Genomic DNA, 25,024 nt, shown 5'->3' with positions numbered 1-25,024 from the left:
TGAGAGTTGGAAAATAAAGTAGAAAGCACCCACCTTCCACATTGTTGTCTTCTGAAAGCACATGACAAGGAGGGAGAGAAAAGGAAAAACATTCATTAAGCAGCATGCAGACTGGACCTTGCCTTTGCATGTCTTCCTCATGCAAGGCACCAAACACATCATGCAAGTGCTCCATCACTACCATTCAAAGGGAAAAACAAAAATCACGGGAAGCAGGTTCCCTTCCATTGGCAGCACTTAAAAGAGTGTGAGATGAAATTTCAGTAAAACTGCCATGTCCTCAGCAAGGAGTTGTGAAAAGTCTTTTGCTGTCTTGTATAAAGCAAATGCTATTCTTTTTTTTTTTTTTTTAAGATTTTATTTTTTTCCTTTTTCTTCCCAAAGCCCCCCAGTACATAGTTGCATATTCTTCGTTGTGGGTCCTTCTAGCTGTGGCATGTGGGACGCTGCCTCAGCATGGTCTGATGAGCAGTGCCATGTCCGCGCCCAGGACTTGAACCAACCAAACACTGGGCCACCTGCAGCGGAGCGTGCGAACTTAACCACTCGGCCACGGGGCCAGCCCCAGCAAATGCTATTCTTATATGTTGCTGGTGTGGCTTTTCTAGACAACTATTTTTTAAATTTTTTTGTTTTTTTCACAATTCTAAAAGATTCTAGTTCTAAATTCTGATTTGGACTTGGACGAAAGAAAGTCCATTGCAAAGAGCTATGAAATTTCACTTAAAGACACTCCAGTTCTACCAAATATGTAATCCATTTACCAACATGGCCTTTAAGTATTTCTAATACTTCAATTTCTTTCCCTAAAGAAACACACCATAAATTTACACAACTAAATTGTAGGATTTATTTGGTTTATTTATAGTGTGTTCATAATTTATTGCAAATAATGATAGTATATTATAATTTAATAAAATACTAACTTTAAAAAATGTTAAGTAAAAAAAGTAATCACTGCAAGAAAATTTCACTTGGGAATTGTCCATTAGGCAAGGTTTATCATGATTTATTCACTGTGTACTTCTGTTTAGGGTGTGAACATGAATGTAGTTAAGATAATCACAACATTTGATGAACTTTCCCTTATATTTCCATACATCTATGTAATATTTGCATATTTTCGTTTATTTATTTCCATATGTGTACATATTTATGTGTACATACAAACACACATATATACAAGCAGATTTTGTATGTATTTCCTACCTATAATCAATGTAAGCGTATGGGATTTAAACTATTACTAGTACCCACTAGACAATTCAAGTACTATTCGAGATACAGGGCTTGGCATCCAGGTAAGAAATGGAACAGGAAACTGTTTTACGGGCCTAGAGTGGAGCAAACGTTTCAGTATTTATCAAATTTTTTTCAATAGTAAAGTATATCCATGTTGACATTTCTAGCCTCATTCTTATGTTTTATTTAATTAGCTGTACTTTTTTTTTTGTGAGGAAGATTCGCCCTGAGCTAAAATCTGTTGCCAATCTTCCTCTTTATGCTTGAGGAAGATTGTGCTGAGTTAACATCTGTGCCTAACTTCCTCTATTTTATGCGGGATGCTGCCACACTGTGGCTTGATGAGTGGTGCTAGGTCCCTGCCTGGGATCTGAACCTGTGAACCCTGCCTCACTGAAGTGGAGCATGAGAACTTAACCACTACACTACTTAGCCGGCCCCTAGCTGTACTTTTTAAAGCGGTCATTTGATCAAAAGTGTTCATAAAGAATAAAACAATAGCAAGTGTAGAAACTTGAGAGAAAAACAACTATAAATGCACCATTTCATAAGGTTCAACAAATAACTTTGTTCATGGTTAAAGTTACTAATGAATTAAAAATCGTCAATTTTGTTTAAAATATATTAACTGGAAAAAGAAATATCCACACAGGCTCGTTTACTGATGTGGTCTTAATATACAACAGAAAACAGCTAGTGGATAAATGTAGACAATAACATCTATAGAAAAGACTTGGTTTGCCAGAGTTCATTTTAAAAGAAACACCAAAAAAACATTGAAATATTTGGGCTGAAATGTTGATTTTCGGTTTGGTTTTGGTTTCTAATCTACCAGATAAGGAATTAGATTGAATTTATTAGTTTTCATGGCAACTTTAATATTGCACGATCACAGATATTATAGTTTTGTTTTACTGCTTTATATTGGAAATTGTATAAAAATATAGATTATTTTAATGTTTAGGATCCACTTTTGTTTGACATTAACTGTCCTTTGAAATTGTCTTTCCCGTTTAAGATGTGTATTTTTAAATAAGAATGTTTAATATGTAGAGTAAAAGAACAAAATCAGAATTTAGAGGAGAGCCAAGTGTAGAAAAGGTCTATCAAGCACTATAATGCTATTTAACCTCTGTAAGCAGAAAACTGGCAAATTTGGTTGTGAGGGTTGTGAGCACTACAATCCCAGAAAGGGGTTCAATAAAGTCCTGGCTGAAAGTTGAAAGGAAAAGAGAGATGAAAAACAAACCCACAAAATAAAACAGGCCCAGGCTTGACACCAACTGTATAAACAAGCTAAGGAGGATATCAGGAAAGGACGTTGTGCTAATAAAATCAAGGTCATTGTTCTGGTCCCCTGAAAGTGAGTCGTTTCACTGTGGTGCCATTGATCCCACTCTGCTATCCACATTTTTCTGAGTTAATATTCATAAAGAGAACCAGCTTAACTAACAGGACTCCTTGTATACAAATCCAAGTCTCGCCCAATGTGGAAACAAATCCTGACTTGACCAAGTTCAGAAAAATCATCTGTCCCAGAAGACTTAGATTTAAAAAAAAAAAAAAGTCAAAGTACCAGAGTAAAAGGAAGGGTAATATATTAACTCCTATATGAAAAAAATAAAAATTAAAAAAAAAGAGAAGAAAACTGGCTTGGAACAATTTTCCTTGAGTTTCTATGTATTTTCAGATTCAATCATAGGATTAAAAAACTTCTCTTTCCTTGTTTCATTTTATCCCAACCCTTTGGTATCCATCTGTTGCCTTTAGTTGATTTACAACTTGTTAAGCTACATTACTTCAGAATTTGAACAGAGTTATACCTGGTGGCAGCTCTAGCGTTTACAATCACTCTCCACGTATTTTTCCTTTTCTCCTTCCTTTGTACTTGGTTTTTGAACTAAACAATGAATGTCAAGTTAGAATAGTTTTTCCTCATCACATCAACTTTTGCTTTCCCTTTATAGATTCTTAGGCAATTAAATACTTTTCATCCAGCCTTACCTGTGGACACTGCCAACTTAGGGAAAAGCTCTTGGTTTGCAGAAAACCCTGGCTTCTTAATTCTGTGGCCTAATTCTGCCGTGCACATGAAGCGAGTCTCTTAGTAATCAACTCTCCTATGATGACCATGCCACCTATAAAGACCACACTCTAGTTTTCTTTTGATTGTGAAAATAATAAATACAAAACCATGAAAAAGATACCGTAAATGTTATTTTTCTTCCAGATAAGACAGCTTCCCTCACAATGATGGGAACTAGCACCACAGTCAGTCATGTTATGAATGATGGTTGTACGCTGTCATAAAGCAAAGCTGCAGACTGTTAAATTGTATGTTTTTAAATTACTTAAAAAGAGCATCTCCACAAAAAATTTTCCTTTGGACCCCAGCTTACAAGAATGCAAGGGCAGTAACTTTAATTTTATCATTACAGAAACTGAATCATGACTAGTGAATAAAAGTTGGAACAAAATATCACAAATAACTGCTTTTTGTACAATCAGTGTTTAAGTTTAGCAATATGAAAAGCTTCATCTAAATGTACAAGCAATAGTCAACTTACGTGCTACATTTTACATTAAAACTTGGCCAAAAGAAGTCTGTCACCACTTGGGCATTCCTTCTCTTCCCTGGTTTCCTTCCTTCTCTGCTAGTTGCCTATGACAGGCTCCCTTCATTTTCTTTGGCTCCCTCTCTCTTCCATCAAAATAGTCACTACCAAAGGTGGCTCCTCACTCAGATCCATGCCCTTCAATGTTGGGTACATAGTAGCAAAACTAGTAGGGTCCTAGCCAGCAGAAGGAGGAACGAGGAACACAATTCTATTTCCTTTTTACATACATGAGTTTGCTTGCTTCTATCCTCGCCTTTCTAGCCCCTCACATTATGTTTTAAGATTTTACCCCTCATTTTGGGGATTAAATGCCAGTATTGCAGAGTCTAGTTCCCATGGTGGAACAGGACGTAGCTTTGTTTTATTTTTCTTTTGGTGTTAGGAGTGAAAGCCTTTAGAAAACCTCAATAGTCTGGGAATACTTCAAGGACTGGCAATGGAGAAAATCATTGAGGCTGTGGATTTGTGTAGCAGTCAGCTGGAGGAAGAGAAATGCTGGCCAGAACCAAGAGGAGGTTCAAACAGAAAATGAAGCATAAAGGTCCATTATGGAGGCTTCAGGAAGGAAGGAAACAGCCTGGGCAGGGATCTGGCTAGTTTCAAAAACGCTTTTTAACACGTGGCCTCAGCATTTGTTTTAAATCCACCTAAATGACACTGCCACCCGGCCTGCTGGAATCTGGTCCTAGGGCATGAGGGGAGCCAACTAGAGTAGCTAATTTGTTTCTCTCTCTTCACTGTTCAGGAGTGAAAGGAGGGGTATGTCTAAACCAACTTGTAGCAGCAGAGATGTTCCTGGCATCACATTTGGAACTTTAAAAACATTTTCCCTAGGAACATTATGGGCACTATCCCACTATACTTTTGGTACAACACTATGATTCAAGTATATTACGGAATTAATGAATCCTTTGTGAACTGGTCTGAGAAGTTTACCTTGCCTTACAGCATTGTTTCCATGGAAAAATGTGATACGAGTTTCAATATATTTAGTCAAAGAACTTTTGGAAGAGTGCTTTCATAAATTCCATACGCCTGTGTTTCTGTTTCACACAGGTGCCGAATTTGTTACAAAGAAGTTTGTGCTATTTAATTCAAAATGCTACAGGAAAGAAGGAAGCAAGTGTGGACACCTAATTATACGGCAGAGTCTTGTGGTGTTTAAGCTGTTCAACGGACCTGGTAGACTTTAATAGTTATTAGCCAATATACTGAAATATATATTGAATGGCTCACATAAACTCTATTAAACACAATTTCAAATTTTCTTCTCATGAGAGACTACTACAAGGATTTTGTTTTGCATTTATAGCCTCAATTCTTACCTACATCTAAACTTTGAGAGTTAACATTTTTATATTCAATAGCTGGAACACTGCATTTAACAGTGATCATAAAAACTGTGACAAGCACAGTCTATAGTGTGTGTGCTCATGTCACTCATTTTTATTGTTTTATTGCTTAGTGAGAAATGAACATTTCATGATACGAAATTGACAGACAATATTGAGCAGGGTGCTTATCATGTACTCTCCCACCCAAGCTCAACCACCACTGCACAACTGTCCAAAGAAAGCTGGTTCAAGTGAGCAGCGCTTCCTTTCTAAGAGTTCGAAGTCGTCATATTTTAGACAGTAGAGCATGAAAGCTCTTGGATTGCAAAAGGGAGAATAAACAAACACATTCCCACTACCTACCCAACCTATCACCCCTTCTAGTGGTAATGTGGATGTGCCAATATTCAGATATGACTTTCCGTGTAAACAAGTGAACAGGAGACATCCTCTGGTTTGTGTGTTACCAGCAGAGAATATTCCACAATCTATCCTAGGTTCTCCAACATTAAGATGGAGAGTAGCCCTTCCACTGAAGGACACCAATGGCCCTTTATTTCAGAGAACAGTCTATCATCTGCTGGATGTATACAATTTTTTCATAAATCATTTGATTTCAGGGATTTTCCCAATAAACTTTCAAATACTTCTGACTTTACTCATCAGAGTATTACTTAGGTACTCAGATTAGTCTAAAACAAATGTATTTAATTTTTCTGAGACAAGTAAACCTATCATGTAATTAAGTTAAGGGGACGTGGCACTAAATATGACTAAGTAAACCATATTGTAAAAAGAATCCTAAATTTAGCGCTTAACAAATTAGATTTGTATATAATGAATGGAAATAAACAGTTCATACAATATAAAACTGACCTACATATATATTTAAAAAAATAAAATTTTATTGTAAAATAAGAAATATTTCATGTAATCTTTAATTCAATAGGACCTTTACAAATGTGCTGAATAGTCTGGAAGAAAAAATGCATTAAATCTTAGAAGGGTCTTTTAGTTTTTCAGACTTATAGTTTTTCATTTTCTTTAGTGTTTAAAACCCCAGATACTTACATTTTATAACTTATGGCTAATTTAATTTTAAAGTTTTACAGAAGTTAATGAAAACTATTTTAAAGGGAATGGACTGCTTTTGTTGCTGTTGTTAAATAAATTAGATCATATGTTAAAATTTTCCAAGAGTCTCTCGGGGTTGACTAAAATGTTACCTAAACCAAACCAAATATCTTGCAATCTTTTCAAGAATGGGACATTTTAACAGGAAGAAGATAGTTATGAAGAATTCTCCTGCTTCTCCAAAGACTAAAATCATTTAGCCCCATAGCACCTAAGGTTAAATCATCTGAAATTACTGTTTTCAGATAAAAACTGGTCAAGTATCAATAATTTATTTGGTTAAATCTAATATCTCTAAGTTGATGGATTTCCTGTGTAAACTGTGCTAATCTCTGTTTCCTAAATATAATGTAATATCAAGTTAAAGCAAAACTTTATTGCATTCTTTAGAATCAACCAATGGAAAGCAGAAAACAATGAGAGTGAAAGTAATTTTTATAAAACATTTTATAAAAGGTTACAAAGATCTCAAGTAACTTGTTCCAAATATTCAAGAGAAATAAGAATAAAAAATAATATACTAATACTTGGGTAGTCATACCATCTTAAATGTACTGTCATAAACATTATCTTATACAGTCTTTATATTACCTCATCAGTTAACTCGCTGTGATTGGGTGACTTGCCCAAAATACCCAAATAAAAAGTAGATTCTAAGAGTATATGGAAAGTATGTTTCAAGGCTCCTTGTCTAGGTTTCTGTAGATTTTAAAGCTTGTTTAAAAAAAAGATGAACATGAAGAATTTGGATAACATAGGGTAATGCTGGAATATCTAAAAAGGCTGGGTTATGTTCCTGGAAACATTACCAAAATGTATTTACTAACATCTCTTTTTTTAAAAGATAATAGAAAAAAGAAGTAAGGAGTCTGTAGTTATAGTTTCACTGATCCTGTTGCAAGAAGGCAGAAAAAAATTAGGGAAAATATTTGTTTCTCAATTGTATTTATGTGTTGATTTTATAAAGTCAAAGAAAAAGTTAACACTGTTGAATTTCTCTTATTAAATAAAAAAATGTCCCAACACTCTTCTTCCCTGACTATTAGAATAAATTATTTTCTGGGGGTAGGGAAACACACAGTGATAAAATCTTTGCTCTACTTTAATAGCAAAAAGCAGGCCCAGGCTAGTAAATGTGCTTACCGATGGGCATTCTAACAGCTGAAAATAAAAGGGAGAATTATTCCAAAAATTTCTTGTTGTCTTTAAAATGTAAAGGAAAATGTTCATTTCATTCATAGCACGTAAAATTTTGCTTCCCGTTTAAAGTATCTGAAACAAAAAGACACCTTCATTCCAAGGCAAATATTCTGGAAGATTAGCAACATGATATGAATTTGTCACATAAAGTGTATTTGCCCTTTTATTTTAGTTGTACACTGCAAATCTGGTAAAAATATTACTTTTATTCCTTTTACATACATATTGTACAGTAAATCTCCTGGGAAATGTACAGCAGGTTCTAATCTTTTAAAATTTGAATCCATAGATAAGTAGAGAGAAAAACTAAATACACCGTCAAAACTCCTATTTTCCTTTTTAAAATAAAATCTTTATATTATAGGCTAAGAAGAAAATAGTTTGCTCATAGCTACAACCAATTCTATATCTTTAAAGATTTCATATATGTAGTTGTTTGGGCTATTGTCTAGTACCTAATTATGTCCATATGAATGCAAGCCCATGTTGAAGAGGGAGCCATGAATTTGAATAAGCTATCCTTTATCTGTTGATTTTCTGATCCATAAAATCAAATACATGATTTTAAGGCAGCTTTACAATTCTCCATCTTATGTTTTCCTGAAATTGTCATTCAGTGCTTAAGAAAACATGCTTAAATATAAAGAGAAATTTCTTTTTTGGAATCTTGTAAAGCATCTTGACATTAATTACATCAATCAAAACAGTTCATTTTATTTTTAAAAATAGAATAATATGAATACAACTAATAATGTCTTGACATTTGTGTAAACTGCTTTCTGATCACTAGAAAGTCTGTATTCTTTTGACCCAAACAACTTCCAAGCCGAATATTTAATTTTCAAAATAATCTCAAGTTATAATTCATTATATGTTGCTTTAAAATGAGTGGCAATACAATGATATCGTAACCACTTCAATTCATAAACTCCTTCCTAAACATCAACACAAGCATGTGTGCCATCTCTCTGACACACACACATGCACACATATATAAAGCTATTTAGTATTTTCTTTCACGAACAAATTCAAACTTTGATATTTTCTTCCAAAATGATTTTTTTGTTCTACAAAAGTTAGCATGGGTAGAATAAGAAAACTCTTTACAACAAATATTTTGATAATACCGTCAATGATAACCCAACTACTACTTTACTCCACTAGAACTATTTTTATCTACTGATAATAATTAAATAAATTATAACCTTCTCTCTTTATCTTTCTATTTCATTTAATTAATTTTATTTGTTTGTCCATATTAAAAGAGAAGCGTTTTCTAACTGCACTGTCCAATATGGTAGCCACCAGAAACGTGTGGCTAATTACATTTTAATTAAAATTAATCACAATTAAATATAATTAAAAATTTAGTTCCTTAGTTGCACTAGCCACATTCCACATTCTCAATAGCCACATGTGGCCATCGGCTACCAGATAACACTTCCATCATTGTAGAAAATTCCACTGGGCAGCATTGTTAAGAGTTTTAAACAAGCTGCCTCTTCTCTGGCAATATGTTTTAGTATAAATGTGTTAATTTAATGTATATATTCTTTTTTATTTTTGTTTACAAAATGAAATAATTAAAATTCATATTTTTTAAAGAAAACATAAATTTAGATTAGATATGGTTACTCCATTTGTGCACTGTGGAGAACTGTGTAATATTTCCATTTTTACTTTAAAATAAACAATTGAGAAATAACCCTGATAAAAATTTTGCTGTTTTCAATTTAAAATGTCTTTGAATAATTCAAATTCTGGACAAGTATAACTCTTTTTGTCTTAAGTCTTTCCCCTTAAACCTCACAGATAATGAGAAAATGCTGAACATGTTTTGAATTTCAAGTAAAACTAAATAAGCAATCTAATATCTTCTTACTCTCAATTTCCCCCGACTTTTCTCAGTATTCCCCCTTAGGCCATTTAATATTATTTGTCAGAGACTTTACCTGTAAGTCTATCATAATGTTTTTTGTTGTTGGTGTTGTTTTTACATAATAGTTTAATAATAACACTGATTTTTAAATTAGTAAAAAGTACCCTCCATCCCACAATCTCACATAATGAATTTTCTTACATTATAATACGTCGAAGACTTTCTTTCCTATAAATGTAGGCCTGTTCTTGAGTAACATACTATAGAAAAATAACCAAATGCACAAATAAAAGCATCAACATTTCCACAACACTGAAATACAGAAGAGACAAGGAAGTGTAAAAGGATAAAAGAAGCAGCTCAAATCTCTAGTTAACTCTATGAAAGCCTAAGATCCTATTAAGGGGCTATTTTACATGACAATAAATGCACCACTGAGTAAGCATATGAAAACTCTGAGTAGGAAGAATAGAAATAGAACCCTGACTATGGAAGCGTTAATTGCGGAACAGTAAAAGAAAGAAAAGGTGGCAAAAGCATCTGGAGGATGAATTGATGGACTAAAAACTTTCAGATAAAGAATGAATAAGATATACAATAAAAATTTAGAGCGGACCTGCCAAGTCTATTTTCAGTATTTAAAGAATGTAGATCTCCTCCTAAAATGAAACACTGCTCACTTTATTATAGAAAAGTGCCCCTTTTCACCACTTAGTGACATCAAATCTCCATTTTTACATAGCTTAAATGAGACAGTGTAAGAATGGCAACAAAAATATATTTATAGCCTCAGTACCTTAGTGAATAAGATTTAATCCAGAATCCCAATGAGCTGTTGTCTGGTAAGTAAATTAAGTACTGAGAAGGACAGATGACACAGGGTACTGAGGTAATATGACATCTTAGTCCAACTCCCAGCATTAGAATAGCTTGAAAGATTATACAACATAATTAATATTTATCTTATTTCCAGAGAAGAAGATATATGTTGCAAAACCAGAGTCAGCACCCTGACTCAGTATTTGTAATGGACTGAATGCTTATGTCTCCCCAAAATTCATATGTTAAAACCCTATTCCCCAATATTATGGAATTAGGAGGTGGGGCACTTGGGAGATAATTAGGATTAGATGAGGTAAGAAGAATGGGGCCCTCATGAATGGATTAGTGCCCTTATAAGAGTCATGAGAGAGCTTGTTTTCCCCCCTACTCTCCACCACATGAAGTTACAACAACAAGGCAGCAGTCTTCAACCTAGAAGAGGGCTCTCACTAAACTCAACCATGCTGGTGCTCTGATCTCCAACTTCCAGCCTCCAGAACTGTGAGAAATTCTGTTTTTATAAGCCACTCCATCTATGGTACTCTGTTATAGCAGCCTGACCTAAGACAGTACTATTTTAGATCTTGTATTACTAGAGAAAAGCTACCTGTACATAAAATAATAAATATAATACAAAGACAACAGATTTCTGATATTTCACAATAACTGAGAGAAAAACAGTTGTGCAATATGTACAGTATGTGAAATGGCTAGTGCCTGCTAGCAAATGTAGCTTGTGGCAGTACCTGGTAGTTTAGGAAATGTGTATCTCACAGCTATCTGAAGTAAATTATGTTCAAAATGTGCAATGTTACAAGTAATACTCAACCCATGGGAGAAACATGATGGAAAAAGAGTAGAAAGCCACTATTTTCTGAAATACTGAATAGATGGCTTCATTTTCTTTTTTTAATTAGTATTGTTCTCTTAGAGTAGTATAGAAAATATTCTGGATGGAGTTGACTGAGAGAGTAGATTTGGTAATTTTAAATGGGCCTATTAACACAAAATAGTTAAATAATCACTTCAAAGTTTGTAAATATGTGTGAAAATATAGAGTGAGAAGAAAAATGACTTGAACAAATTGTCAGAGTCAACAAATACATTGAATCTCCAAGAAACTAGAAAACTTGGAGAATCCAGGCATTTCCTGACAACATGCAGTACATTAATGCTTCATCTCATTCTCCCCGAAGAAGAAATCGGAAAGGACAATGAGCCCGAAGATAGGATCCTTCCAGGCTCTGCCACCACAGATCAGTTTTAGGATCGAGATAGATTTTTTTAAACATTTCATTTTTCCCATTTGCTAAATGTTTAACTTGTTCCATAGAGCGGCTGTGATTCTTAGCAGTGAGAGAATGTGGAACCACTTATTCAATAATGACAGACTGTAAAGCATTTTATATATACATAATATCTGTTTAATTATGTGAGCCATGCCATTATAATCATTAAGGCTTCCTTATACAAACTGTACGTTGCTTAACAGCAGTGCCTTTTCTATTCCTCTTCTTCTGTTCAGCTTCCAGAACGGTGTGCACATATAGGAGTTGCCTAATAAATGTTTTAATGGTAATTAATTTCCCATCTTAATTTCCTGCTTAGCTTCTATGAAACCAGCAATGTGGGACGAGGATGAGTACGTTTATTTTCATAGGCAGAGTTTACTTGCCACAATAAGCCACCTTTAGTTATTATATTCTCATATCAGAAGTAAGGAACTTTAACAACAGGAAACATCTTTATTTGGACAAAGTAAATCGAAGCATGTTAGTTTCTATTAAAATATCATTCTGAGGCAGTTCAAGATTCATTCCTTAGGCATTTCCAAAGTGTTTCCTCCATGGATTGTTGTTTCTGAAGTAGATCTGACAATGACGACAACAATGATGATGATGAAGAGGAAGAAGATGGTGATGCAGCAGAATACAACTATCGCCTAAATTCACAAAACCATTTGTGTACTCTTATTTAATTATAATGATGTGGCCACGATCACTTAAGAAGAAAGTAGGTAACTATTAAAATCCAATGGGGTACAAATAATATCTGTTTTCTTTACCACTTTATACACAGTTCTTAGACAGTGCTTGGCACATAGTAAACAACAAATATGAGGGCATAAATGAGGAACGAATGATCAAATGGTAGAAATCAGGTTTTCTATGTTCTTTCCTCTATTTTATGGAAGTTTAGCAAATTTCAAAATAATCGCATGTACTATAAAGGCTTATCAGCATGTTTATAGGAAGCAAACTCTTGTAAGTCAAAAGAAAAAAACTGGAATGCAGGTAACCCCACTAAAATAATGGCTTCCTATTATGGAGCTTCTTTCTAAGAAATTATCTTCTGTGAAATACTATCATTGTTTACTGAATATAATGTAATATTTCAAGATATTTTTACAGTAAGATAGAAAGAAAAACAAATATTTTTAGTAAATTAAATGATTTTAATGAAATTATAAGAATCAAATTTATTTTTCATAATTTTAATAAATTTTATGATTTGTTAATTATAATGAGATATGTCAAACTCACATATTTGTATTCGAGGGGATGTGAATCTTTAACACAATTAAACTAGGGATATTTTTAAATGATCTGAAATAAATTTCAGTCTTCTACCAATTTAGTCCTAATAAACTTTAAAAATCAGAAAGATATTTAAAATGGCATTCTCTGGATTTTGGTCCCATCAATCTCAGGTTTCACTTAAACTGGTCATCATGGTACCTGATGTGTAGTTAATAATGTGCTCCATCCAATTAAAACAACTTAAAGCAACTATATCAATTATGTATATGAGAAATATAAAGATTTCTTTAGTCATTTCTAAATACTACCTTTAGGGATGCTAATCTGGTAAATGTGATAAACGTCTTCTGGTTCCAAGGAGATGTATGTTGATTAGAATACTTTTTCATACTGTAGTTAACGCAGCAGAAGTATCACTGTATAGAATCACACAGTAGTCAATTTAATTTTTCACTGACTTTCCCACGAAGGCATTACCATACAAGGCCTAACTTTAAAAACAACACACTATGAAATGTAACTATTTCCTATTTGTTCTTTAACCCTTTTATGGCTCCTGAAATTCTGACTACATTTCTCTTTGCAAACAAAGAATTTAAGGTGCAATGGTATTTACAAATTTAGTGTTTTAGAATTTTAAAACTGAAATGAATATTATCTTGTTTAACAGATTAAAAAATCAAGTCAAAGAAAGGCTCACTTTTGTAACGTGATAAATACTTGCTTAATTGGCCTCTGGGTTACAAATTTGAATTCAACTCCAAAAGAAATGGTATCAACAACAACTAAGTTGTTTGAAAAACAGACTTCAGTTAACAAACCAGACCAAAGCTGCATACTTCTTAAATAAGGGTAATAATCCAAACTTGGCTAAATTTTTTTCTTTTCACACGATTTTTAAATAAGAAACAGGAATTGTAATTTTCTAACAGATTCCTGTATTGAATGGTTTGAAAAAAATGCTCAAAAATAAGCAATTAACTAATCCCCCCTCCCAAAAAAGGGGCAACTGAAACCACATATATCAGAATTTGCGAGTAGAACACTTAAAATTCATCTGCATCAAACAGAGATGGAGTTCACATATAATTTTATTTTCATTTTATACATGAAAAATTGAGGCCCGGAGTGTGGGCTACTAAACCATAAGTGCCATTAGCAACCAGACATACATCTAGGAACATCTCTATGCTTCTTTCTAGACCAGTGCTGTTCAACAGAACCTTCTGTAATAATGGAAATGTTCTACAAAACCCAAATCTGGATTATGACCCTAACTATGACTAACTTCCTCTACGTAACTTTTCCCATCAAGAATCATATCCTAGGAAATATCCCACAGGCCTTGAAAGATCTGAATCAGAAGCAGTCACCTCCAGAAAAATTCCTGGTCTGTGAGGACTTCTGTGCAGCTTTGCGAAAATAAAAGAAGGATCACGATCTAGCCCAGATCAGTCTTCCACATAAAGGTAAAGAAAAATGCAAAACGAAATAACTCTCAAAAAATAATATATTCTGCAGAGATACTAAGAATATGTTAGAAAATGGTAAAGAAACGGAAAGAATTTCGTGTAGCAAATAATTTTTTTCTAATTCTTCCAAGAACTGCTTAAGGACAATTACTTAAGAAGCAAATTTTATTTGTGGAAGACATTGGCATTTGATTTCTGGCAAATGATGGAAGGGATTGCAGAGGAGAAATTAAGAACCACCTTGCATCTCTGATAAAATCAAAATTGGCTTCAGCACTCAAACTATGCAGAGCTTGGTTGTTTTTGTTTAGATAAAATTAAAAAGGAACTTACAGATCTTATTTCAGAATTGATTTTTCACATAGCTAAAACGGTAAGTAGGACAATTTGCTGCTATAAAACTGAGGATGTGCATTTAATTCGCCAGTTGTCATGCACAACTAAAAGCACATCCTGGAAAAGAAAAGTGGGAAGAGCTGATCCATTTTAGGCACTGGTCACAGAAATCACAGAGAACGGGCCCTAGCCTTGTGGCTGAGGCAGCAAGGCATAGTGGAAAGAACCCACAGCTGGGCACAGAGATTAGGAGTCCCAACTGGGTTCTACCATGAACTACTTTCTAATGTGTCATGGGGCAGGTCATTTCATATCCTGAGCCTCAACTTCCTCATACTTAAAATGCAAATAATGAAATATATCTCACAGAATTAGTGTAAGAATAAGTTAGTAAAGGTCATATAAAATGTATAGCATTACTTCCCTACTTCTATTTAATCCTTCTGTATGAGCAAATAGGGAAAAAATATTTAAATTAAATCTAACTTTAATCTTAACACATTTAACAACAATTTTTTTATCCTATACTTCTATCTTGCAAAAGGAAATTGTATACAAAGTAGCAGCAAGAATTTGAATGCCATCTGATTTCCAAAATGGTGCAGTATAATTAGGAAATTCATGAGTCAAATTCCTGTTTATGCCTGCAATGTAAAGGCTAATCATTTGTTTGTTTTCTATAAGAAGGACTTGATTAAAGCCTCTAGCAGCAATAATTAAATAACCCTGTGCTTGAAGGACGCAGGCTCAGCTAGCACTGCAGTGTGCTAAAACCCATAATTAATGCATAGGAATGTGTGTAAATTAACACATGAGTGTCATTTACACTAACAGTAAAATGTAGGTTTCTTTTTGGGGGACTTAGCTGATGTTTTCTGTTAACTATTACATATTATAAACAGTGCAACATAAACAGCATTTTAACATCTACATACAGTCTCTAGTTCAGACCATGATGTAGATGAGAAGTGGGTGAACTTCTCTATAAAGGGCCAGGTAGTGAATGTTTTAGGATTTGCAGGCCACATGGTCTCTGCTGCAACTATTCAATGCTGTCATTGCATTGTGAAAGCAGTCACAAACAATACATAAACAAATGTGTACAACTGTGTTCCAATAAAACTTTATTTAAAAAAAATAAAACAGGCATTAGCCCAGATGCTAATTAGCCCAATGGTCTATACGAATATAGGTCATAGTTTGCCTAACCTGAGACATAATTTGCTGACCCCTGGCCTAGTTCCTAGTTCTCAGGTCGTACAATGTGCAGTATTATCTTAGATAATCATGATTTATACAACAGCTAAGGACAATGGAGTATAAACCTAATGTGAAAACTTGACAAGTTTCCGATCTTTTCTAACTTATTCTGCGTCCTCAAACATAAATTAGAAAAGCCATAACAAACTGGGTTTACCAGAAGTTTGTTTAAAAATCAAGTGACTCAATATTTCAAAGCCCTTTGAAAAAAAATGCTGTATACTTACTTGTGAAGTATTATCATTGTTGTTATTATTATTATTCATTGCTGCTCTTTTCAGCTTTATGTTTTAAGACCCCTGGAAGTCATATCTACTCTGGGATAACCTCAGAGGATGCAAACTACACAAAACTAACTCAGAGCTGATCCAGTAATTCTAGAATTGGGGAAATATCAGGTAGGCTTAGGAGCCTATGGGATCACATCTTAACGCAATACTTCCTAAAGTCAGCTCCAAGATAATTAGTCATGAGAGATGTTTTTCAGGAAGTCCTTGACCAGTATGTTTGAAAACAGTGCATATGATGTTATAAACATGAGTATATTATTATACTATGAGCATTAGTACTAAAGAGATATTTGTCAAGGAGTTCCTGACAAATAAGTTTGGAACACTTATTCCAATCTTTCAGAGATTCACAGCACTTAATTACCAACTGAAGATGCTGAGATGTCCCACAACAAATAAACTGTATGCCTTTGTCCAACCCAATATTTCCCAAATTTATTTCTGTAGAAATTCCTTATTTTGTGAGTGAAGCCTATTAACATAGTTCCCCAGAACACACTGGGAAAAGCTGTCATAGATTATTTTGGACTATTACACTCCTTCACCCCGGGTGTGGGGAAACTCCCCCATGACTGTCACATTTGACAGTATGAGAGCAGGGGCACTCATTTAGCTATTAACATACATTCCATCACGGTGTCATTATATAGGGATTTTTACTATAAACAATCATGTGGAAATGAACCAAACTTTTAAGACGATTTAAATAGTATGAAAATTACACTCACCTCAACATACTTTAAAAAGAGAAACGTAAAATAAACTTCAAACATCTAACATCTTTGATTTGAACTTTGAGAAATAACAGACGTGTCCACTGGAGATAGTATCAAGTGGCAGAGACTTAAATAACTTTGTGCCAAAAGCACTAAAATCCATTAAAATCCAAATAATTCTTGCTTTTCCTGAATGTTGCTTAAACCGTTCAGCAGGAAAGCAGGTTCACAAAGAATTGCAGAGTTCATCAGTTTCCTATATATGGTTTCCTACTTAAACGATTTCTTCTGGTGACTTTTTCACATTTAATCAGAAATTTTTTCACTATTTAATCAGAAAAAGGCAGTCCTGTTCTTCTGACAAACCCTTACTGGGCAGTAATTATCTGAGTTATGGTGGGTCCTTAATTTCCCAGTGTTTCTTTCTTTTGCAACCAAAAATTTCTTCTATAACAAAGACACACATTTTTGTCTAACATTAATTGGGATAAGTTGGAGTTGACTTCTAGAATTAAACATATAAATTAACCAAAAGCAACTTATATCTAGAGAAAATAAACAACATATTCTATTTCTAGCAGCTAGCACTGTCCCTAACATATAGTAGGCATTCAATAAATGTTTGGTGAATGAGTAAATGAAGAGATGAATCAAAGACACTTGTCAACTACGTTAGCTCCAATATACAAGTCCATTATTTATAAATAATTTTTATTGAGCAATTTAGAAATATTTTCTTAAACTGAATATTTAATAATACAACAGAAGTGAAACAAGCAAAATGACAATCTTTTATTATAGTTACTCATTTCAACATCATAACCACTGTTTGTCCAGGCACAGTAATGGAGAACTAAGATACTTTATGCTAGATAAGATAATAAACCCATCCATGATACACAAGAACTACGCAGAATAAACTTTTTATTATAGCTCTTATATTGTGGAGTCTATCTTAGTATTTTGAAGGATTAAAAACCATCAATAGAAATTCAACATCATAAAATTCCCTTAAAGAGCAATAGAACAATCCTCCATCAAATGCTTAGGAAAAAGTACATATCCAAATAGAGCTGGTGATATAAAAGCTATAACAATTTCCCCTCATTTCTAGTGAAAACTACATGTATAATATCTACTTAACAGTATACTTCCTAAATTATTATTTTCACATTTGTGAAAAGAAAAAAACTTTCTTTTTCATCACTCTGAGTATCAATCTTACAGTCTGTGCAATCATTGGTTTCATTTATTCAGACATGGTTCCTATCATACTCCTTTCCCATTTATGAAACATTCACTTATCTCAAAATAAGGTAAAAATCCTTTCCATGTAATGCTGGCAAATTATCCATTTTATTTTAAAAGATATTAATATTTCAAAATACATTTCACAGAACATGCTTACAATGCATATGGTGCAGATACCACATTTTCTGTCAGTGAAAAAATAAAAACCTTTTGTCTCTAAGTGTACTTTAAAAGATTTCCTGAGGTAATTTTTGTTTTCTTTTACATGACTATTATCTGTTATGGAAGGATTAATAGACTCTTCCGTAACCATTTAACGAGATCCAAAATTTCACAAAGCTAAATCAGATATTATTTCTAAATATTTATATGCACTAAGTATCGCTGACACTTTTATAAGCAAACAGCCAGATGACAAATTAAATCACAAAAACACTTTAACCAAATTGTGCAAGGTATACAATTACAATAGAAGTATTAAAAAATATAAGTGCTCTTTCTTCAAATGCAAGGATAAAACCCAACAGATGACTAAAAATTTTGTACAACTATATTAAATGCAATGTCAGGAAATAAAATAATATGAATCGAAATTACAAATATTGATGGGCAGCTTAATATTTTCCATATTGTGTTTACTTCTTTGAGGTTCATTGGTTGCTCTGGACTTACTGAAATCTGTCTCACTGGTTTAGAACTTACTTTCATTAAGAAGAATTCTCATGACTGAGGGAACACCTGATATGTACTGTCCCCCAGGCTTCTAATGTAATAATAAGAATTAACAGTTCTTTTTGAACCTCAGAGCAGCCATACGATAGACAACTCTCTCTTTCAGGCAGTCACTAATTAAGCCCAGTTACTTTTACTCTGTGCTTCCTAGTCAAGACACCAAACTGAATTATAGAAGATTTGGAGCTCTATTTTTATAAGAATTAGTAGATAATTTACAATTAGGAACAACAAAAAAGACACACTTCCCCCTGCAGAGTTCCCAGAACACTGTGAATCTATTGAATATGTGTTTCCATGAATTCAAAATGGCCTATCTACCAAGTTTAGATCTGTTATTGGGGTACATATACCAAGGAAAGTTGCCACAGAAACTGACAACAGGTAGTAAATAAAAAATGCTGGATCTGTTCTATATGCCTAAGGGAATAAATACACTTAATTAGATCAGCATTCATTAACAAGCAGACTTGTGTTTAGGACTGTGCCAGCAGGAATTGAGGGAGAAAAATATGAAAACTCTTGACTATTATCACTGTCTTATCCAATTTATTAAAATTATATAAAAAATTTTATTACAAATTCCCATTTCCAAAATAGCACACAGGGCTCAAAAGGGAAAAAGTTCACTGTTTGAACACAATACTGAGTTGAAATAAGGATTTAGTTAAACAAACAGGATAAAAGTGTGTTTGGTTTTAAATGTGTCTAATTTAGTCACTTACCTTTCATTTCAATTCTGATGTTTCCAAGGGTCAGAAAATGACATCAAGAAATAGACTTGGCTGAACAGTGTACACATACTCATACTGAAACACATCCTTTAAAAAATCATTATTAATATAGCTCTACAGGAAAAAATCAAATTGGAGAACATGAGAGATCGAGAAGGCCACACTTCTGATTTGTGAATTCCACTTTGTCTCCAGAATGAAAACATCATTCTCATTCTCCTTCTTCCTGGTTCAATCCAGACATCCTGCAATGTTTTCCAACAGGAACACCTTTCTGAGCATGATACTTGGTGTAGTTTCATTCCTACTCAGGCCTTCATTCTCCTAAGAGTTTCTCATTGTTTCTGCAAGGAAAGAATCTTCTGACATCTTGGAAAAAATCGGGAGCTCAAAATAAAAACTTCCCTGGAGAGTTTTCACTTGCACAGCCAGCACTTGCCCTGCACTAACATTTGCTAACCTTGCATTTTACAAGTGAGATATTCCCACAGATGAGTGATTCCAAAGTCACAGACAGGCTTTTCTTGATATCATTTATTTACATCTCACCTATTTCTCTTCAAAGTGTATACGTACAAAGAAGATTCTGGGAAAACTACAACTCAACTGAGGTTTACACCATCCTCTGGGTATCTTGCTACCTTATATAAATGTGAGGGTAGAGATTAATTAAAACAAGAATGTGCATGCAAGTGCTAGTTATTTATATGTTAAGAAGAATAATATTGGAACGATCTCTTGGCCTAATGTTTAGAGTAATATATAAATGCTCCCAACACCTTTCCACTCACAGTTTCTTTTCCCAAGGTGGTGGGAAAAAGTGGCTAGATTTATCCTTCTTTCCTGAAGTGTATGAATCTTCTAAAATGTGTCAAAATATTAGCTTCAAAAATACTTCAAATGGGAAAGTTATACAGAAGGGAAAATGGAAATGGATGGGTCTTAAGATAGCAATACGAAATCAAAAGATAAATATTGATAAGCATGTGTAATTATATACCTTGTTCTCATCAGTTTCTCAGAACATGTGACAATTCAGGCTGGCTTTCATTGGAGAAATAAGTTATCTCTGTGAATCTGAGTTAAATCATGAGTTTCTCTTCTTCAAGAATAAAAAGAAGCAAATATTAACAATAAATTCAAGACCGCATGCTATATATCTAGGGCAGGGTTCCCTCACCTTTGCTGCTATTGACATTTTGGGCTAGATAATTCTTTCTTGTAAGGAACTGACCTGTGCATCTTAGAATGTTAATCAGCATCTCTGGCATCTAGCCACTAAATGCCAGTAGCAACCTTCCTACCCCCTGCCAAAATCACCCCTGATTAAGAATAGGGCTATAGTAAGCTGAAAGGCAAACAAGAAGCACTAACATCAATTATGTGCTTGAGTTTATGCTACCAATTTTATACAGAGAATATCCTGTTTAACAATCACAGATACAATTAACTTTAGTTGTAATTATCATTTCCATTTTATAGAAGAAAAATCTGAGTCTCCGAGATGTTAAATAACCTGATAGTTCTGGTCTATAACAGGTGGTTAGCAAAATTATATAATGGCTTTGGAAAGCCTACAGAACTGAACACTTCTTTCACAGATGCATGGTAGAGGTGTGAACTTTAACCTGGATGCCTTAGTCCTGATCTAAGTCAAAAAGATGTGACGTAAAGCTTGAAGTTTACCAAGAGTTGTTCATTTCAAAAAAAATATATTACCAACAGCAACACCTCTCACAGTAAGAGTCACCAATATTAACACACTTCCATTATTGTGCAAATGTGGCTTCATATTCATGCAGTTTCTATATTTAGGTATAAGTAGTTGACTAACTTTTATGACTTCTATTATTCCCATGCCTGAAAGTTTGAAAACTGAGATAACATAGAATTTTATATTAACATAGCTTTCCTTCTATTTCTCCTTTATATTAATATGGAATTATATTCATTTTTAAAATTATGTGTTATATAACCTATGTCGTCTATCTCTTATATGTCGTCTATCTTATCTTACTAGATTATCTTATTTATAAATTTCAAATTAGGATAGTAAAATAGGGCCTATATAAATATGTGTTAGAAGAAGAATGTGCAGAAACTGAGACCTTGGTAGAAGTTTTATCTTTTCTCACATATGCAAATACTACAACAAAATGATAAACCTAATAAACATCCACTGTTTGCAACAATGGAGCAGATAATTTATTGAAAAGAGTCTTCAACAATGTAAAACTCTTTAATAGGAGCTTTTTTACTAATTAGAAAGCAGAATAAAGAATGCTTTTGTCTGTCATGCCTAACTCACCCAATTTCTATTAAGAACCATGATAAAGCTAGGAACAGCTGTGTTAGAGAGAGGTGAACAAGTCAGACGTGATCTGTGCTATCATGGGCTTCACATTTTAGAAGCGGGAGATGGAAATCAAATTAAAAACTTTATCGTAGTTTAAACTATTAAAAAATTGGAAAAGAAAAGCTAGTGCCTCTGATGAGTGTGCAGAAGCATCAAAATGTCTGTTGTGAGATAATACATCAACATCAGGCCAGGCCGTCCAATCCGGCCCTAAATCACTTCAAAGTAGCTCCTGGTTTTTCTCCTCTGAATCACGTTTCACCTTTCCTCATCTACGCCAAATCACAGAGAGCTTCACCTCTACTCTCCCATTTGACACACTCTGCCATTTTTATTAATTACTTGCAGTGGGATAGTTTTGACCCATCAACCAGAAAGTAAGCTGCCTGAAGGAGAGAACTGTCACATGCTTCTTTGTGCTCCATCAGGTGCCCAGTAGAGAGCTTTACACAGAAGGTGATCCATAAACAATCAACGGATATGGAGGAGAAAAGACTAACAGAGAGGAACACTGTTACTCTGGTAACAACAGGGCAGGCAAATGGGAGACTTAAGAGACAGACTTCAATTTTCCTTTAATAATTTATTTCCACTTCCTGATGGAATATAGAATAGGGTAATCATAGACTCACTGTGGACATTAGACCTATTGAACAGAGTTCAAATCCTGATTCAGGCATTTATTGTTATAACTTTAGGCAAATTTCTCAATGTCTTTGAATCTATGTTTCTTAATAGAGAGCAATGAAAAGCTTATGAGGTTATTACAACATAATGTTTCAGAAGTACTTAGCAAATTGTTTGGAATACAGTAAGTGGTCAAATGTAGCTCATTTCCAGTTCAGTGGTTTAGGAGCTGTGCTTAACTGTTGCAAGCACATGGTCTAAGTATTTTATACGTGATTGGGCCATACAAATTATATCATATATCATATAGACTCTAAAAATTGAAATAGAAAAAAAGCTACTACAATAAGACAAGTAAGTCTTATATGTCTATATTCAACTGACAAATTTGAGTCATACCAATTGTCATTACATGGAGTATTGTGTGTAGGTTAAAAATAAAACATATATTTTTCAAAGGTAAGAAGTCCCACCTTGACATAATATACAGATAAATTGATTAAAAACAGTTAATACTTGGATCAATACTTTCTACTCATTCCATTTAGGAACTCCTTAGCCCACACTTCTCTACACACAGGCACACAAAAGCAACAATTTTTTTAACAGTATCCAGAGGCCTAAAGTATTCATTCATTTTAACAAAGTTAATCATTTCTTTGTCTTTGAAGATAAATGATATATACCATATATAGAAATTATATATCATCAAATCCCACTCATTATGCTCATTACATCACGACGGAAAGAAAGCCAAAACCACAGCATAAGAATACTGCTCAACTCAGTTTAAAACAATTATTTTAAAGTTACTCAGTCAATTCTTTTGAAGGAATAAGTTTATGTGGACCACCTTGTGTAAACTTCAATTCCCAAGCTGCCTACATGCTGCTGTCAATATTCAGCTTTCATTGTAGAGCTTGAAGAGCAAACTTCAGCTGATACAAATGCTGCCCACAAAGAGTGTGATGCAGGGCTGATTCAGCTGCTTATGGAGCAGTGCAGGGACATCCTGGAATTGAGGCAGTGACAGACACATTTGAGCGAGGTAAATAATTGAGAAAGGTCTAGCAGTGCTGGAAAGGAAACCGGGATGGGTGGGTAGGTGACTCAGGGAGTAGTGTAGCACACAGTGGGCAGGATTCCAGAAGAGAGGAGCAGGAGGAGTGACCTTGGGAAAAGGGGTTTGGTCATAAGGCTTGAGATTCAAGTTTGAATTTCAGTTATTCATAAACTGGGAACCAAGACAGAGATGGAGTTTCTGTAAATTGGGAACAGATAGGAGCCTCTTCACAAAGAGAAGTCCTTTGTTTCTAAAACCAGGATTCACTGTCAGAGCAGGCAGAGCAAAAACTTGATGATGTCACCTGACTGGGCCAGGATGGTCCCGGGACCTGAAGGAGTTGGAGTGCAGCACCTTCAGATGGAGATAGACTTAGCCAGGAAGACTGACTCAAGTGGCACTTATGTGGGGTGTAGGAGGTGAGGAAAGACAGCTGGGTAGAGAAGAAAGGGAAGGAGCCAGGTGCAAAGATGTATTGCTTTCATTCTCATTCATATTCTCTTCCTCGCTCTCTCTCTCTCTCTCTCTCTCTCTCTCACACACACACACACACACACAAACATACACACAATGGTCTGGTTAGGGAAGTAGCATTTTAATTCAGAGCTGAACTGAGTCACTACTTGTACAATAAAAAACATAAAGTGAAGGCTGCAAATAATTATATACCAGAGATGTTATGAACAGGATGAAAATCATAGTTCAAAAAACTGTTAGTAAATAAAAAACAGGAGAGGTAAGGCTTGGGCCTGACTGCCAGCAGCAGTGTACAGATATAGCTCTTCACTGTAGTTCAAAGACTAATTATAGAGAACAGTTAAACTCTGTAAGTGGTGGTTACAGAGCATTTAACATGATAATCTATTCAGCCATTGTGTTCCTTCTCTAAGAGGAAAATTTAAAAGTAGACTTTTTAAAAAGTGAGATTACAAATATGCCAGTTTAAAAGTGAATTTTACTAATAAATCACATATAGAAGCTTCTCAAATGTTCCCTAAAGCTATGTCAGAGGATCATAAATAAATATAACTGTTGGCTGCAGAACAAGAGCAACTGAAGGAAGACTGGGTCAGTATCTCACAAATTTTCTGAGTAAAATCCATTGATTTCCCACATTACTATTTTTGGCCAATCAATTAACACATATTAATCTAACATTATATAAAAGATGCTAGGCCAGGTGCTATAAGCTACTAGAAAAAGAGAGAGGTATGTTTCCTGCTGTAGGGGAGAAAGAACTATTCCTCTACCCTTTAGGTCATTCTTGCTGGTCTAAGAATCAAACTGACATGAGACAGAATAACAGGAGAATATCCAAGTTTAATAACATGTATATATGGGAGAAACCCAGGAAAACTGAGTAACTCGCCAAAATGGCTGAAGTCAGCACCTTCAATACCATCTTCAGCTAAAGACAG

General features: G+C 34.2%; 1 protein-coding gene across 5 annotated transcripts in view; it reads right to left on the bottom strand.

Annotated features, from left to right (window-relative positions):
• Positions 1-25,024, bottom strand: part of NRXN1 (neurexin 1) — a 1,071,934-nt gene that overhangs the window by 974,829 nt on the left and 72,081 nt on the right. For all 5 annotated transcript variants that reach the window (XM_046659961.1, XM_046659962.1, XM_046659966.1 and 2 more), the window contains exon 2: positions 34-51. In XM_046659961.1, coding sequence (XP_046515917.1) covers positions 34-51 — 18 coding nt within the window. The remainder of the gene's footprint in view (positions 1-33; positions 52-25,024) is intronic.

This window comes from Equus quagga, chromosome 5, assembly GCF_021613505.1.
Source record: "Equus quagga isolate Etosha38 chromosome 5, UCLA_HA_Equagga_1.0, whole genome shotgun sequence".
NCBI classification, from domain to species: domain Eukaryota; kingdom Metazoa; phylum Chordata; class Mammalia; order Perissodactyla; family Equidae; genus Equus; species Equus quagga.
The sequence above is the reverse complement of the archived record's forward strand: the minus strand, read 5'-3'. Positions and strand labels throughout refer to the sequence as shown.